Source organism: Oncorhynchus tshawytscha, linkage group LG11 (assembly GCF_018296145.1).
Source record: "Oncorhynchus tshawytscha isolate Ot180627B linkage group LG11, Otsh_v2.0, whole genome shotgun sequence".
NCBI classification, from domain to species: domain Eukaryota; kingdom Metazoa; phylum Chordata; class Actinopteri; order Salmoniformes; family Salmonidae; genus Oncorhynchus; species Oncorhynchus tshawytscha.
Genome location: NC_056439.1, coordinates 44,074,522 through 44,092,432, shown reverse-complemented (window position 1 = coordinate 44,092,432; position 17,911 = coordinate 44,074,522). Strand labels below are relative to the sequence as shown.

General features: G+C 41.9%; 2 protein-coding genes across 2 annotated transcripts in view; both read left to right on the top strand.

Moving 5' to 3' along the window:
* Window positions 1-6,658, top strand: part of LOC112262214 (interphotoreceptor matrix proteoglycan 1-like) — a 42,465-nt gene extending 35,807 nt beyond the window's left edge. The window contains exons 4-11 of the mRNA XM_024437916.2: window positions 2,625-2,791; window positions 2,916-2,950; window positions 3,775-3,815; window positions 3,901-3,950; window positions 4,073-4,231; window positions 5,313-5,386; window positions 5,643-5,845; window positions 5,922-6,658. Of these exons, the coding sequence (XP_024293684.2) occupies window positions 2,625-2,791; window positions 2,916-2,950; window positions 3,775-3,815; window positions 3,901-3,950; window positions 4,073-4,231; window positions 5,313-5,386; window positions 5,643-5,845; window positions 5,922-6,658 (1,466 nt within the window). The remainder of the gene's footprint in view (window positions 1-2,624; window positions 2,792-2,915; window positions 2,951-3,774; window positions 3,816-3,900; window positions 3,951-4,072; window positions 4,232-5,312; window positions 5,387-5,642; window positions 5,846-5,921) is intronic.
* Window positions 6,659-6,719: 61 nt separating this feature from the next.
* LOC121847765 (interphotoreceptor matrix proteoglycan 1-like) lies at window positions 6,720-8,637 on the top strand. The gene is made up of 3 exons (XM_042330433.1): window positions 6,720-7,399; window positions 7,525-8,069; window positions 8,428-8,637. Exons 1-3 carry the CDS (start codon window positions 6,796-6,798, stop codon window positions 8,635-8,637), a joined length of 1,359 nt encoding a protein of 452 aa, XP_042186367.1. The 5' UTR covers window positions 6,720-6,795.
* Window positions 8,638-17,911: the final 9,274 nt, after the last annotated feature.

Genomic DNA, 17,911 nt, shown 5'->3' with positions numbered 1-17,911 from the left:
GAGACTCTTTGTCCCTAGCAAACCCAACAAACATACGTTTTTTTTGTGGTTCTTGAAGCGCTGCCTACAAGCTTCAGGCACCAACTCATAGGCCCGCAACACGGTTGTTTTAACTATATCGTACTGTAAATAGTCTTCCAGGGAGAGAGTGGCTACTACTTCCTGAGCTTTCCCAGACAATTTACATTACAACAGGAGCAGCCAAACCCTGAGTGGCCAACGCAGTGCAGCAGTCACATTTGCTTTGGTTCCATCAGAGAAATAGGAATCAACTTCCGACTCCCGAAATGGAGGGACTAAAGCAATATTTTTACTCACTTCAAAGTGGGATTGATGAAGGGCAGGTTGTGGAGTCACACTGGAGCCAGAGTCTAGCTCCAGTTGTCGGATCCTCATCTTGTCGGCTTCTATTTCCATTTTCCTAATTTCTAAATCAAATTTCAGCTGTCTAACGCGCTCTTTATCCTTTAGCTCCTTTTCCAAATGGGTCAGCCTCACCTTTAGCCTAGCGGTCCTGTCAGAATGACCGAAGCAGAAGATAAAGGGTCAAATCAGGACAATGTAAAGGGGGTACGAGCAACCCCTTCCTCCGCGCCATCCGACTTGGCATCGTTATGTCTTCCCGTCTCCTCTCCTGAAGCCGCCCTCTCCTCATCTTTCAACGAGAAAATGAGTTCTCACGAAACCCTCCCTGACTAGCACCAAAAGCTCAGCCTTTAGGGCTTTCTCAGGGACGAAGACCATAACGGTCAGCTATGGCGCAAAGTCTACTCTAGGCAACCCCACCTACTGATTAACAGAGGGAGCTTCAATAAACTTGAAGATGGCTGAGGCAGCCATTTTGTACACAGCAGCCTACTGAACACACATAAACTGAACAAGTCACCCAAACTCACAACCTTACCACCACACCCCAATCACCAATTACAGAGAGCTCAGAGCAGCGGGGTCCTGTGGATTTAATAATCCCGGATGAGCCCCCATTATGTTACGTACACCTCTTGGAGGAGGGAACGCAACACCCCGCAACATCTCAACTCCTGTGGAGTGAAAAAATGGTATGTGATCATAGGTGCGGGGAAGGACGACCGAGGCAGAGAAAAATACAGTTTACAGGGAATGTATTATTCCTAACACACGGTAATGTGGGGAAAGGGTCTGGATGGAACCAAAGCAAAGAAAGTAAAAGTTAAGGAATCCCCTCTCCTACCTTTAGCACCACCTGGCGCGCTAACCAAAATAGGGGATGGGCGCCCACGTCTTACCTAGTGTGCATAAACAGATGCAGGAAAGGAAGACCTAGAGGTACCTCTGCTTCAGAGGATACGTTTATTGAGTTAATTGCACCTCAGATTACAGCCCAAATAAGTTCTTCACAGAGTTCAAGTTACAGACACATCTCAATATCAACTTTTCAGAGGAGACTGTGAATCAGGCCTTCATGGTTGAATTGCTGCAAAGAAACCACTACTAAAGGACACCAATAACAAGAAGAGACTTGCTAGAGCCAAGAAACAAAAGCAATGAACAGTAGATCTGTGGAAATCTGTCCTTTGGTCTGATGAGTCCAAATTTGAGATATTTGGTTCCAACCGCCGTGTCTTTGTGAGACACAATGAACTGATGATCTCCCCATGTGTGGTTTCCACCGTGAAGCATGGAGGAGGAGGTGTGATGGTGTGTGTGGTGGTGCTTTGCTGGTGATACTGTCAGTGATTTATTTAGAATTTAGAATTCAAGGCACACTTGAACACTTTCAACAAGTTCTCAGCATATTCGGGAACTCTTTAAGACTGTTGGAAAAGCATTCCCCATAAAGCTGGTTGAGAGAATGCCAAGAGTGTGCAAAGCTGTCATCAAGGCAAAGGGTGGCTGCTTTGAAGAATCTAAAATGTAAAATATATTTTGATTTGTTTAACCCTTTTTTAGTTACTACATGATTCCATATGTGTTATTACGTAGTTTTAATGTCTTCACTACTATTCTACTATGTAGAAATGAGTAAAAATAAAGAAAAACCCTTGAATGAGTTGGTGTTTCCAAACTTTTGACTGGTACTGTAGATGTTCACTTAAATCCTCTCATAAGCTCTCGGAAAGTCATGCATTTGCAGATTTCATGCATAGATTCTGTTGAGTGACTGGCTAAATTCAGGGATGGAGTGACATTGAGGTGAGGGTATTCAAACAGTGAATATCTCATGGAAATAATAATTTCACTTTATGAAATGAAAATGCAAGAGAATGTCTCGAAGGCATAAACAAATTTGATAATTCAAATGGTTGTTGCTCCTCATAACATAAATAAATACAACAAAAGCTTTAGGGCTTTTTGTGATTCACGTTTCAAACATTCCAGACCATTAGGGACGAGTACATTTCATTCCCACATTATGAAGTGACATTTAACTGATACATTATTCAAAGCTGTTCAATCATATTAACGGTATGTGACAAAATAGTTTGTCCAAACCTAGGCCATAATGATTCCATTGTTGAGTCTCGTCTTACACGTATATGACAATGAGATGCGAAATATTGACTTGCCATTTAGTCTATATGATAAGAATTGTTCTCATACAGGTCTTTATTCAGCTGTTCTGATATGTTTGACTATACTTTTAGTTTGTCAGGAAGCGATATGGGAGGCCTTCCGTATCTTCTTGGACAGGGTTCCTAACTCCGAGGAGTACAAACACTGGACCTACGCCTGCCAGCATGGCTCTCTCTGTCTGGATGAGGTGGCCAGGAACTTCAGTAGTACCCAGGAACACATTGACATGGTGGCCAGAGTGAGTACTAAAACCTTCATGCATTCCCATGCATCATAGTAACAATAGTAAGATTGAGGGATAATAACAGTGATGGAGATATGTTATTCTATATTTAAAATGTGGGTGTCGGTTTGTTTTTTAGAGAGTTGCTGAACAGGAGAAGATCCAGAAAGAAAGGTAGGTAGGTAGAGAAAAGGTTGGAGAAATGTTAGATGTTATTTAGAGATATCACAAAAAGTAGGCCTACAATGTTTAATTCAAACTAATGCTCAACACCCTTCCAGCATGAATTTTCAACTGACTACCTTTTTTTAATCAATTGTATTCTAATTTAATATGGTGGTTGAAAACAAAATAGATGTTAAAAAAATGTAAAATCAATGTTTCATACCACATTGTTATTTTAGATTTCACAACAAAGTTCTAAAATGCTAGCAATCTCCAGAGACTAGACAAGCTTCTCTAAACATTTGTTCAGAAAGGTTTAAATAGTAGTAAAAAGTCATCATTACCAAAAAAACACACTGCTGCGGCAAGGATAATTATTGTTATTTTATTGTGTTATTTTTATTTATGTGGTTTTATTTTATTTATTTTTCAAATATGTTTTAACTTAAAAACAAAACTCAACATTGTTGGTTTAGGGTTTGTAAGTAAGCATTTCAAGGTAAGGTCTATCTATACTTGTTGCATTTGGCGCAAGTGACAAATACAATTTGATTTGATTTACCGTAATTGGTAGAAGGCAAAAACAGGTAAACTCAAATAACCCTCCTCAGCTCTCTAAACTGCCTGGAGCCTGTACATCTGGTGGCCTGAGTTGACATACAACTCTGACCTGACCCACCTTCTCTGTGCATCTCAGCCCAAACAACTTGGGTGACAGGATTATCATGGTAGGATTCTGGACCAAGGCCTAGAGAGCAAGAAACCCCCTTTTGACCTTTTGTACATTTCAGTGTGATTGTAAATGTTGTAAAACATCTATTCTTGATTTCCAGCGGTGAAGTACCAACAGCTGGAGGAACTGAGATTGAGAAATGTAAGTACTCCACATTCATCCATACAATGTGTTTAAATGTAATAATACAACATTCTGGAATTAATGCACAATGCTTTCTTTGTAGGCTCGAAAACTCCATCAGAACTGTTTAGCATTCCGAATGAAGCAGGGGACGTAAGTTAAATCATATTTTCCGAGAGCTACCTTGCCTTGGCTTTATAGTCTTCAATGAATGCTGATGGTTTCAATGATGGCCGTTGAAAATGACAATGCAATGCTGCTTTTGTTTTCCACAGATAACAGAGATTCCAAACATTGTACCAGATGATGTGGTTATTGAGGAGCAGATAGTGGAGTTCAGTGTCACCATAGCTGACCCTGGCTACAGTGAACTTCTTCTGAGAGACCCTGCAGCTCCCCAGTACCATGACATCACACGCAATCTCCACGATACGGTGAGGCGAACAGTCTTAAGTATGAACCAGTACATAAGCCTTTATTGCAGAGTTGGGTTTAGTGAATTACACAATGACTAAACTTGACTGAGGCCTGTTGACTCATTTTAGCTCCCAGAGCCAAGGCCTAGGCTTTAACTCAATGGGCTAACATAGGTATTGAGTCCCCCAGATGACTCAGGTTTGAAACCTGGTGTGATAAATTACTTATTAGGATTATTTTCTTATTTTTTAAAATCACATTCTTAAGGTAATGCTTTTTATTGAAGAACTGATTGTTGGCTACATAATTAGGTATGTCTTGTGTGGAACAATCCTTAAGAAGACTCATTGCATATTGATTTTCATAGGCACAGAGGAAGACGTGAGCAGTGATTTGAGATAATCACAAGCTCCTTCAGCAAAAACAGTATCGAAAGGATTGCAAATGTATTTTGCAGGCATACAACATTTGTGAATGACTATTTATGCCTTTTCCTAGTCTAGAATCTCTAATATGGACCTTTAATTAACTAGGCGATTCAGTTAAGAACAAATTCTTATTTACAATGACGGCCTACCCCAGCCAAACTCTAACCCGGACAACGCTGGGCAAATTGTGCGCCGACCCATGGGACTCCCAATCATGGCCGATTTTGATACAGCCTGGAACAAAACCAGGGTCTGTAGTGACGCCTCTAGCACTGAGTGTCTTAGACCACTGCACCACTCGGGAGCCCAAAATGAGCTTGTGAGCAAATGAGCTTGTGATTTTTAAGAAGCTTACGATAAGGGTAAATCAAACAGTGTATTGGGCAACATCAAAAGGCTGAGTTGGATTTGTAACTCCAGAAAGATAAAGTGTGTAAGTAAAGCTCATGAATGATTCCTAAAGAAAATGCAAGTCTGTTGACGGCACATAGATGATCCTATAGTGGGAGAGCCATTATATAATGAAAGTTATTTTTCTGTATTGGCTATATCTTTTCCATTCGTGTGATGTTATTTTGCTTACAATGGTTATTGCCCCAGAGAGAACGCTGCATGAATCGAAGAAAGATATGTTACCTAAACATAACCATAAAATGTATTTTCTCCACAGATGGTTCACGTTTTTGACAAACTTCCTGGGTATAAAGATCTTCGTGTTTTGGGATTTCGGTTGGTTGAATTTAGGTAGGTTGTTCAAGGAACTGTGAAAGTACTAACAAGTCAGCCAAATCTTTCATTCCATTGAACAGGCTCCATTAGACATACACACTCTCTGCACAGAGTAATGCTGTCTCATTAGCAAAGGAATAATAAAACAGTGTTCCATTAGTCAGAGGTCCCTCAAACTTTGGCATTTGCTATATTTGCTAAAATGCTTTGATAATAAAAGCTGTCAGAAATACATACTATTTCCCTAATATAAGCTCTGCTTTGTTGACAGATCTGATGATGTGTCAGTCCGCTATGCTGTAGTGTTTGAGACGAATGGAGAAGACCATGACACAGAATCTAAAACTACTCTAGAACCAGGCACAGAGACAGTTATTTACACAAACGGGCACAGACTGAAGGATCTGGTTTCCAAGGCCTTGAGCGAAGAGACATCCCTGCCTGTGGACATACAAACACTCAGTTTTGAACCTGGTAAGCTTCATTTAAAGCTCAGGTCAACTGGGATATAATCTTTGAAGAAACGCTAACTTTTATGTTTTCCCTTCAGATCCCACTGTTTCTCTACACAATGAGTTGGAAGCGACTACCTTGGAGACCTTGCTAGAGGAGGTTGTTGGGCACACTGAAGGTTTCTTACCAACTGTTGCTGTCGGGGAGGAATTTCTTAAAGATTTTACAGACACACCCGAGGAACTCACTGTTGTACCTTTAGGTGACTCAGTTACTGTTCTCCTCACTGAGGCTACCACTGCCTCCCCTGCCATTGAAGTAACTCCCAATTCTCCCCAAGAGGAACTTCGTGAGAGTCCTCCCTCAGAAGAAGTAGAGTTGCCTCCAGTGGCGGCTACAGATGAGATGCTTGAGGCAGAGGCTACAGATGAGATGCTTGAGGTAGATGCTACAGAGGAGATGCTTGAGATAGAGGAGCCTGCAGTGGATGTTACAGAGGAGACGACTGAGGTAGAGGAGCCTGCAGTGGATGTTACAGAGGAGACGACTGAGGTAGAGGCTACAGAGGAGACGATTGAGGTAGAGGAGCCTGCAGTGGATGTTACAGAGGAGACGATTGAGGTAGAGGAGCCTGCAGTGGATGTTACAGAGGAGACGACTGAGGTAGAGGAGCCTGCAGTGGATGTTACAGAGGAGACGATTGAGGTAGAGGAGCCTGCAGTGGATGTTACAGAGGAGACGATTGAGGTAGAGGAGCCTGCAGTGGATGTTACAGAGGAGACGACTGAGGTAGAGGAGCCTGAGTGGATGTTACAGAGGAGACGATTGAGGTAGAGAGCCTGCTGTGGGTTACGCGATTGAGGTGAGCCTGCAGTGGATGTTACAGAGGAGACTAGCCTGCAGTGGATGTTACAGAGGAGACGACTGAGGTAGAGACTACAGAGAGGACGCTTGATGTAGAGGAGCCTGCAATGGATGTTACAGAGGAGACTATTGAGGTAGAGGCTACAGAGAGGACGCTTGATGTAGAGGAGACTGCAGTGGATGTTACAGAGGAGACGTTTAAAGTAGAGGAGCCTCCAGTGGATGTTACAGAGGAGACAATTGAGGTAGAGGAGCCTGCTGTGGATGTTACAGAGGAGACAATTGCAGTAGAGGAGCCGCTGGATATTACAGAGGAGACGATTGAGGTAAAGGCTACAGAGGGGACTCTTGACCTAGAGGAGCCTGCAGTGGATGTTAAAGAAGAGACATCTGAGGTAGAGGCTACAGAGGGGACACTTGATGTAGAGGAGACTGCAGTGGATGTTACAGAGGAGACGTTTAAAGTAGAGGAGCCTCCAGTGGATTCTACAGAGAAGACGATTGAGGTAGAGCAGCCTCTAGTGGATGCTACAGAGCAGCCAATTGATATAGAGAAGACTGTGGATGCGACAGAGGACTACCTTTGGGTTTGGCCACCAGTTACAAGAATGGCTGTTACAGAACAGCCTACCACCAAAATGATTACTCTCTTCCCCCCTGAGGAAGATGCTGAGGAGACCCTCCCAACTGTTGAACCTAAGGAAGATGAAGGTAATGTTCTGCTTATAAACCAAGTGGCAAAATTTATGGAAGCATTTTTTGATTTCAATTTCAATCTTTTTGATTGAAATGGATTTGTATGTCATTTTCTGATATTTTTTATTTTATTTAAAAAGGACCCACAACTACTGAGGCGGCTTTAGAGAAGCAACCAGACGGAGACAATCAAATGATCACCACTACAGCATCTCTACACGTAGGATCTGCATCCATCGAAACATTCACCACTGTTACACAATCACCAAACATGCCTTTATCTGAGGATGATGTCATCCAAGCAGAGCCTGAGGAAGTCCCCTCAGCAAATATTCCCCCTGGACCTTCAGAAGGATGGGACACTCTCCAAGATGAGGAACCACTTGAGACGGACGTGGATATCTCTAATGACTCGGACATACAGGAGGATGTAGAAAAGGTAGAGGACGGTACAGAAGCCGCCAATACGCTGGACGAGTTTGGCAGTGGATTAGAAGGCCCATTTGAGTCCACCGCACCCCCAGCACTCACACACATGAACACTCCTTTAATGGCCAGTACTGGAAAAGCCAAAGAAATGGTGGTGTTCTTTAGTTTGCGAGTCACTAACATGATGTTTTCAGAGGACCTGTTCAACAAAAGCTCTCCTGAGTACAGGTCATTGGAGAATACCTTTCTTCAGCTGGTAGGTAAACACATATTTGTGCTCGATATTATCTCTCTGCATGCCTTGTTGTCATACCTGTATTTTTAGCTGCAAGCTCTTGTTTCAAACTGTTTGATAAGCTACTTGTGCATTAAGCAATGGTTGGATGTGTGAAGTGAAGTGAAGTGAACATTTAAGTAGCCCCAAGTGAGTAGGGGCTATTTTTGAAACTAGACAAGTGATGATGTAAGCCTGATTAAATTAATTAATGAATTAATGAATTAATTAAACCATACTGGTGCTATATGTTAACAGCCAAGTACATTGGGGTAGAGTTCTCAGATTTCATCAGAAGACCTGTCCATATAAAAAACTGGCTACATTTTGTTTTACTTAGAACCAGTTCTCTGAGCCCAGAGACTCGCCAAATCCTGGAGCCAGTAAATCTGGGACTGGGAGACAGAGGACGTTAGCTTCAATACCGGTATTTCCATATTGGAACTATTTCTTTCATGTCTCAGAGAGAGCATGGCCTATTTATTTTCTAAATGTTCTGTACATATCTCAAACATGTATTAGAATCTATCTTAGAATTTGCTTTCATTGACTAACATTTGCCTGCGAGTAGCACTTGACAAAAATTAACATCTCTACAACCACTGACTCATTTGTCAACGGTGTTTGGCTAAATGATACAGTGCCTTGCGAAAGTATTCGGCCCCCTTGAACTTTGCGACCTTTTGCCACATTTCAGGCTTCAGCCGTAAAGATATAAAACTGTATTTTTTTGTGAAGAATCAACAACAAGTGGGACACAATCATGAAGTGGAACGACATTTATTGGATATTTCAAACTTTTTTAACAAATCAAAAACTGAAAAATTGGGCGTGCAAAATTATTCAGCCCCTTTACTTTCAGTGCAGCAAACTCTCTCCAGAAGTTCAGTGAGGATCTCTGAATGATCCAATGTTGACCTAAATGACTAATGATGATAAATACAATCCACCTGTGTGTAATCAAGTCTCCGTATAAATGCACCTGCACTGTGATAGTCTCAGAGGTCCGTTAAAAGCGCAGAGAGCATCATGAAGAACAAGGAACACACCAGGCAGGTCCGAGATACTGTTGTGAAGAAGTTTAAAGCCGGATTTCGATACAAAAAGATTTCCCAAGCTTTAAACATCCCAAGGAGCACTGTGCAAGCGATAATATTGAAATGGAAGGAGTATCAGACCACTGCAAATCTACCAAGACCTGGCCGTCCCTCTAAACGTTCAGCTCATACAAGGAGAAGACTGATCAGAGATGCAGCCAAGAGGCCCATGATCACTCTGGATGAACTGCAGAGATCTACAGCTGAGGTGGGAGACTCTGTCCATAGGACAACAATCAGTCGTATATTGCACAAATCTGGCCTTTATGGAAGAGTGGCAAGAAGAAAGCCATTTCTTAAAGATATCCATAAAAAGTGTTGTTTAAAGTTTGCCACAAGCCACCTGGGAGACACACCAAACATGTGGAAGAAGGTGCTCTGGTCAGATGAAACCAAAATTGAACTTTTTGGCAACAATGCAAAACGTTATGTTTGGTGTAAAAGCAACACAGCTCATCACCCTGAACACACCATCCCCACTGTCAAACATGGTGGTGGCAGCATCATGGTTTGGGCCTGCTTTTCTTCAGCAGGGACAGGGAAGATGGTTAAAATTGATGGGAAGATGGATGGAGCCAAATACAGGACCATTCTGGAAGAAAACCTGATGGAGTCTGCAAAAGACCTGAGACTGGGACGGAGATTTGTCTTCCAACAAGACAATGATCCAAAACATAAAGCAAAATCTACAATGGAATGGTTCAAAAATAAACATATCCAGGTGTTAGAATGGCCAAGTCAAAGTCCAGACCTGAATCCAATCGAGAATCTGTGGAAAGAACTGAAAACTGCTGTTCACAAATGCTCTCCATCCAACCTCACTGAGCTCGAGCTGTTTTGCAAGGAGGAATGGGAAAAATTTCAGTCTCTCGATGTGCAAAACTGATAGAGACATACCCCAAGCGACTTACAGCTGTAATCGCAGCAAAATGTGGCGCTACAAAGTATTAACTTAAGGGGGCTGAATAATTTTGCACGCCCAATTTTTCAGTTTTTGATTTGTTAAAAAAGTTTGAAATATCCAATAAATGTCGTTCCACTTCATGATTGTGTCCCACTTGTTGTTGATTCTTCACAAAAAAAATACAGTTTTATATCTTTATGTTTGAAGCCTGAAATGTGGCAAAAGGTCGCAAAGTTCAAGGGGGCCGAATACTTTCACAAGGCACTGTACATACAGTACCAGTCAAAAGTTTGGAAACACTAACTCATTCAAGGGTTTTTCTTTATATTTATTATTTTCTACATTGTAGAATAACAGTGAAGACATCAAAACTATAAAATAACACTTATGGAATCATGTAGTAACCAAACAAGCGTTAAACAAATCTATATATAGCGACCCTTTGCCTTGATGACAACTATGCAAAGTCTTGGCATTTTCTCAACCAGCTTCATGAGGTAGTCACCTGGAATGCATTTCAATAAACAGGTGGGTCTTGTTAAATATTAATTTGTGGAATGTCTTTCCTTAATGCGTTTGAGACAATCAGTTGTATTGTGACAAGGTAGGGGTGGTATACAGAAGATAGCCTTAGCTGGTAAAAGACCATGTCCATATTACGGCAAGAACAGCTCAAATAAGTTAAGAGAAACGACAGACCATTATAACGACATGAAGGTCAGTCAATGTGGAAAATGTCAAGAACTTTGAAAGTTTCTTCAAGTGCAGTTGAAAAAACCATCAAGCGCTATGATGAAACTAGCTATCAGCTATGATGAAACTAGCTATCATGAGGACAGCCACAGGAAAAGAAGACCCAGAATTACATTAGAGTTAACTGCACCTCATATTGCAGACCAAATAAATGCTTCACAGAGTTCAAGTAACAGACACATCAAAACAGCAACTGTTCAGAGGAGACTGCGTGAATCAGGGCTTTATGGTCGAGTTTCTGCAAAGAAACCACTACTCAAGGACACCAATAATAAGAAGAGACTTGCTATAGCCAAGAAACCCAAGCAATGGACATTAGACCTGTGGAAATCGAAATTTGAGATTTTTGGTTACAACCGCCGTGTCTTTGTGAGACGCAGAGTAGGTGAACGGATGATCTCCGCATGTGAGGTTCCCACCATAAAGCATGGAGGAGGAAGTATGATGGTGATTTGCTAGTGACACTGTCTGTAATTTATTAAGAATTCAAGGCACACTTAACCAGCAATGGCTACCACAGCATTCTGCAGCGATACGCCATCCCATCTGGTTTGCGCTTTCTGGGACTATCATTTGTTTTTCAACAGGACAATGACCCAGTACACATGTCTTCACTATTATTCTACAATGTAGAAGATAGTAAAAATAAAGAAAGACCCTTGATTGAGTAGGTGTGTCCAAACATTTGACTGGTACTGTACCTGCAATTTCTGAAATGTATTTTTATTAATCAATGTAACGATATAACGATTTCTTTCATGTCTGTTCGTCTGAGTCTTTCAACAATGTTTTTGTTCTATGTTGTTGGTTTTGTCTAAGACAGTGACATTAGCCTTAATTCTGTGCATTCAGCTCAAGGTTTGGTTTATCTGGGTCTCATATGGTGATAAGAGCTAGCTAATGGTAATGAGGTTTGTTCATAATAAACCATGTCTACGGATGTGTATAGAATTTGTAAGTCTGTCCACCAAGATTTGCCAAAGTTGAATAAGGTAACGAAAGCTAAGAATGTCTGTTTCAGGTATGAAATGGTGTATAGGTATACAGTGCATTTGTAAAGTTTTCAGACCCCTTGACTTTTTACAAATTTTGTTACGTTACAGCCTTATTCTAAAATGCATTTAAAAAATCACTCATCAATCTACACACAATACCAAATAATGACAAAGCAAAAACAGTTTTTAGAAATTTTTGCAAATGTATTAAAAAAAATGGAAATATTACATTTACATAAGTATTCAGACCCTTTACTCAGTACTTTATTGAAGCACCTTTGGCAGCGATAACAGCCTCAAGTCTTCTTGGGTATGACATTGCAAGCTTGGCACACCTGTATTTGGGGAGTTTCTCCCATTATTTTCTGAAGATCCTCTCAAGTTCTGTCAGGTTGGATAGGGAGCATCGCTGCAGAGCTATTTTCAAGTCTCTTCAGAGATGTTTGATTGGGTTCAAGTCCGCACTCTGGCTGCGCCATTCAAGGACATTCAGAGATTTGTCCAGAAGCCACTCCTGCGTTGTCTTGGCTGTTTGCTTAAGGTCGTTGTCTTGTTGGAAGGTTAACCTTCTCCCCAGTCGGAGGCCCTGTGCGCTCTAGAAACTGATTTTCATCAAGGATCTCTCTGTACTTTGCTCTGTTCATCTTTCCCTCAATACTGACTAGTCTCCCAGTCCCTGCAGCTGAAAAACATCCCCCAAAAACATCCCCACAGCATGATGCTGCCACAACCATGGTTCACCGTTGGGATAGGTTTCCTAGCACCATTCTGGCCAAATAGTTCAATCTTGTTTCTCATTGTCTGAGAGTCCTTTAGGTACATTTTGGTAAACTCCAAGCAGGCTGTCATGTGTCTTTTACTGAGGCGTGGCTTCCGTCTGGCCACTCTACCATAAAGGCCTGATTGGTAGAATGCTGCAGAGATGGTTGTCCTTCTGGAAGTTTCTCCCATCTCCACAGAGAAACTCTAGAGCTCTGTCAGAGTAACCATCAGAGTGACCATCAGGTTCTTGGTCACCTCCCCCCGACCAAGGCCCTTCTGCCCCAATTGTTCAGTTTGGCCACACTCTAGAGCTCTGTCAGAGTGACCATCGGGTTCTTGGTCATCTCCCTGACCAAGGCCCTTCTCTCCCAATTGCTCAGTTTGGCCACACTCTAGAGCTCTGTCAGAGTGACCATCGGGTTCTTGGTCATCTCCCTGACCAAGGCCCTTCTCTTCCAATTGCTCAGTTTGGCCACCCGTTTCTAGAGCGCACAGGGCGTCCGACTGGGGAGAAGGTTAACCTGCCAAACTGGGGGAGAAGGGCCTTGGTCAGGGAGGTGACCAAGAACCCAATGGTCACTCTGACAGAGCTCTAAAGTTCTAGGAAGAGTCTTGGTGGTTCCAAACGTATTAAATTTAAGAATGATGGAGGCCACTGTGTTCTTGGGGACTTTCAAAGCTGCAGACATGTTTGTTGTTGTTGAATTTTTACCCCCTTCTTCTCCCCAATTTCGTGGTATCCAATTGTTAGTAGCTACTACCTTGTCTCATTGCTACAACTCCCGTACGGGCTCGGGAGAGACGAAGGTTGAAAGTCATGCGTCCTCCAATACACAACCCAACCAAGCCGCACTGCTTCTTAACACAGCGCGCATCTGTTACGCCCCTGAAAACAGGGGAGAAATAATCACGAGAGTGATACGGTGTTGTATTCTCAATTCAACGTTTAGTGTAATCATTTCACAAAAGTAACACATTACAAAACAACAGAAAACCCATTATACAAATAACACAGCAAAATATCTTATTAACAACGCACATGTTCATTCACAATCGACATAAAATGGCAGCTACTCTCAGTACGATGCTGTTCTTCACTTCAACCGAGCAGGGCTAATATTACTGTTACGGTTTTCTTCCATCGAAGGAGAGTGAAGACAAAAACACGAACTATACAAAAACAATAAACGTAACGTTTTTTTACGTTTTTTAAAATCTTTTTAACCTTAGATGTTTTAAGATCCTCACATACTATGAACTTACGAATACTTTTTAATGTATAACAGGCTATGAATATTTCCTTTAACCTGTCACACATCCAACCCGGAAGCCAGCCGCACCAATGTGTCGGAGGAAACACCGTGCACCTGGCAACCTTGGCTGGCGCGCACTGCACCCGGCCCGCCACAGGAGTCGCTGGTGCCCGATGAGACAAGGACATCCCTACCGGCCAAGCCCTCCCTAACCCAGACGACGCTATGCCAATTGTGCGTTGCCCCACGGACCTCCCACTGCAGACGTTTTTTAGTACACTTCCTTAGATCTGTGCCTCTACATAATCCTGTCTCGGAGCTCTACGGGCAATTCCTTCGACCTCATGGATTGTTTTTTGTTCTGACAAGCATTGTCAACTGTTGGACCTTATATAGACAGGTGTGCGTCTTTCCAAATCATGTCCAATCAATTAAATTTACCACAGGTGGATTCCAATCCATTGTAGAAACATCTCAAGGATGATCAATGGAAACAGGACCTGATCACAATTTCGAGTCTCATAGCAAAGGGTCTGAATACTTATGTAAATAAGCTATTTCTGTCCTTTATTTGTACATTTGCAAACATTTCTAAAACCCTGTTTTGGCTTTGCCATTATGGAGTATTGTGTGTAGACTGATGAGGAAAAAAACATTATTTTATACATTTTAGAATAAGGCTGTAACATAACAAAACGTGGATTGCCCTGTATGTCTATACGGGCAGCATTATGTCCATATGGGCAGCATTATGTCCATATGGGCAGCATTATGTCCATATGGGCAGCATTATGTCCATATGGGCAGCATTATGTCCATATGGGCAGCAGTATGTCCATACGGGTAGTAGTATGTCCATATGGGCAGCATCATGTCCATATGGGCAGCAGTATGTCCATACGGGTAGCAGTATGTCCATATGGGCAGCAGTATGTCCATACGAGTAGCATTATGTCCATACGGGCAGCAGTATGTCCATACGGGCAGCAGTATGTCCATACGGGTAGCAGTATGTCCATACGGGTAGCAGTATGTCCATATGGGCAGCATTATGTCCATACGGGTAGCAGTATGTCCATACGGGCAGCAGTATGTCCATACGGGTAGCAGTATGTCCATATGGGGGCAGCAGTATGTCCATACATATGGCAGTATGTCCATACGGGTAGCAGTATGTCCATATGGGCAGCAGTATGTCCATACGGGTGGCAGTATGTCCATACGGGTAGCAGTATGTCCATACGGGTGGCAGTATGTCCATATGGGCGGCAGTATATCCATGCGGGCGGCAGTATGTCCATATGGGTGGCATTATGTCCATATGGGTGGCATTATGTCCATATGGGCAGCAGTGTGTTGTGCTCTCTTATCACTTACGCAAGAAGACGAGAGATAAGATGTTGTTATCAATATCCAGGTTTAAGTCTTTAAAAACCACAGTGAGACAATTATTTACATCCATTGTTTTTTTTAGGAACATCCAACTATTGTAGACTGCTTAGAAATGTGCTTGGAATAATTTTGATCTTGTGCTCTGTAGCCTTTTGTTCTCAATATGCATCACAATGTTTGTATTAAATTCTGACTAGTGTGCATGCTTGCTTTAGCTTGCTACATACATTTGAAAGAGGCATTGTGGTAAAGGAATGTTTGGTCATTTTGGGTAGTTATTAAAAAAACACAAGCCACATTAAAATATTATTTTCATATGTTGGCTACTTATGTGTCCGCGTGTGTGAGTAGGACTGTAGAAGTGGATAAACTGAATAAGTTGTTGATATTGCTAAAGCAGGAAAGTCTTTTGTACAGTTGTGGGGTGAGACTTGCCAAACTCCCTCATTGCTAATATGTGGACAGCCCCGGGTTGGTCTGAATCATAGAACCCAATAGACTACTATAGACAATGTTACCTTCAGGGGGTTTATCACTGAGTAAGAGCCTTTAGGTAATGCTGGTTAGCACAGGCACCACACACATTTTACAAGAGTACTTTTTAGTGGTCTCAATCAGCCTAGTTCAACATAAGTCAATTGTGTTTTTGTGTGCACGGATATACGGTTGAAGCCAGAAGTTTACATTCACCTTAGCCAAATACATTTAACTCAGTTTTTCACAATTTCTGACATTTAATCCTAGTAAAAATGATTTGTCTTAGGTCAGTCAGGATCACCACTTTACTTTAAGAATATGACATGTCAGAATAATAGTAGAGAAAATGATTTAGTTCAGCTTCTATTTCTTTCATCACATTCCAAGTGGGTCAGAAGTTTACATACACTCAATTAGTATTTGGTAGCATTGCCTTTAAATTATTTAACTTGGGTCAAACGTTTCGGGTAGCCTTCCACAAGCTTTCCACAATAAGTTGGGTGTATTTTGGCCCATTCCTCCTGACAGAGCTGGTGTAACTGAGTCAGGTTTGTTGGCCTCCTTGCTCGCACACGCTTTTTCAGTTCTGCCCGCACATTTTCTATAGGATTAAGGTCAGGGCTTTGTGATGTCCACTGTAATACCTTGACTTTGTTGTCCTTAAGCCATTTTGCCACAACTTTGGAAGTATGCTTGGGGTCATTGTCCATTTGGAAGACCCATTTGCGACCAAACTTTAACTTCCTGACTGATGTCTTGAAATGTTGCTTCAATATATCCACATCATTTTCCTGCCTCATGATAACATCTATTTTGTGAAGTGCACCAGTCCGTCCTGCAGCAAAGCACCCCCACAACATGATGCTGCCACCCCCTGTGCTTCACAGTGTTCTTCGGCTTGCAAGCATCCCCCTTTTTCCTCCAAACATAATGATGGTCATTATGGCCAAACAGTTCTATTTTTGTTTAATCAAACCAGAGACATTTCTCCAGAAAGTACGATCTTTGTCCCCATGTGCAGTTGCAAACCGTAGTCTGGCTTTTTTATGGCAGTTTTGGAGCAGTGGCTTCTTCCTTGCTGAGCTGCCTTTCAGGTTATGTCGATATAGGACTTGTTTTACTGTGGATATAGATACTTTAGTACCTGTTTCCTCCAGCATCTTCACAAGGTCCTTTGCTGTTGTTCTGGGATTGATTTGCACTTTTCACACCAAAGTCCGTTCATCTCTTGGAGACAGGAAGTGTCTCCTTCCTGAGCGGTATGACGGCTGCGTGGTCCCATGGTGGTTTATACTTGTGTACTATTGTTTATACAGATGAACATGGTACCTTCAGGCATTTGGAAATTGCTCCCAAGGATTAACCAGACTTGTTCTGAGGCTGATTTCTTTTGATTTTCCCATGTTGTCAAGCATAGAGGCACTGAGTTTGAAGGTAGGCCTTGAAATGCATCCACAAGTACACCTCCAATTGACTCAAATTATGTCAAATAGCCTATCAGAAGCTTCTAAAGCCATAATTTTCTGGAATTTTCCAAGCTGTTTAAAGGCACAGTCAACTTAGTGTATGTAAACTTCTGACCCACTGGAATTGTGATGCAGTGAATTATAAGTGAAATAGTCTGTCTGTAAACAATTGTTGGAAAAATGACTTGTGTCATGCACAAAGTAGATGTCCTAACCGACCTGCCAAAACTATAGTTTGTTAACAAGTCATTTGTGGAGTGGTTGAAAAACTAGTTTTAATGACTCCAACCTAAGTGTATGTAAACTTCCGACTTCAACTGTACATGTACAGTATGAGATTTCAGGTACGTCTTTACAGGATATAGGCAGGATTACAGCTAATAGCATGGGTGATACAATTGGTTCAAGAGCACAAGAGAGAACAAGCTTTCCTCCCAATACAAATAGGTCGTAAGGAATTGGTACGTCATCACATTGTTTACGTTCAGCATTACCATTGCTATTTTGGACAGCCCTGCCTCCTCAAGAACAAACCATAATCACTTAAGCCCAACAAAGATAAACACTGCTTTCTTTTAGAGATCTGCATTCATACCAATTGCAATTGCAGCTAATGTTCTGAATCTCGTCCAACTTGCCCTACATCCGACGTCTATATTTGGTTTTAAGGCTTAGCTTGAGTTTGGTAGTGGGAAATGTTCTTGAATTCCACAGAAGTGCCTTAA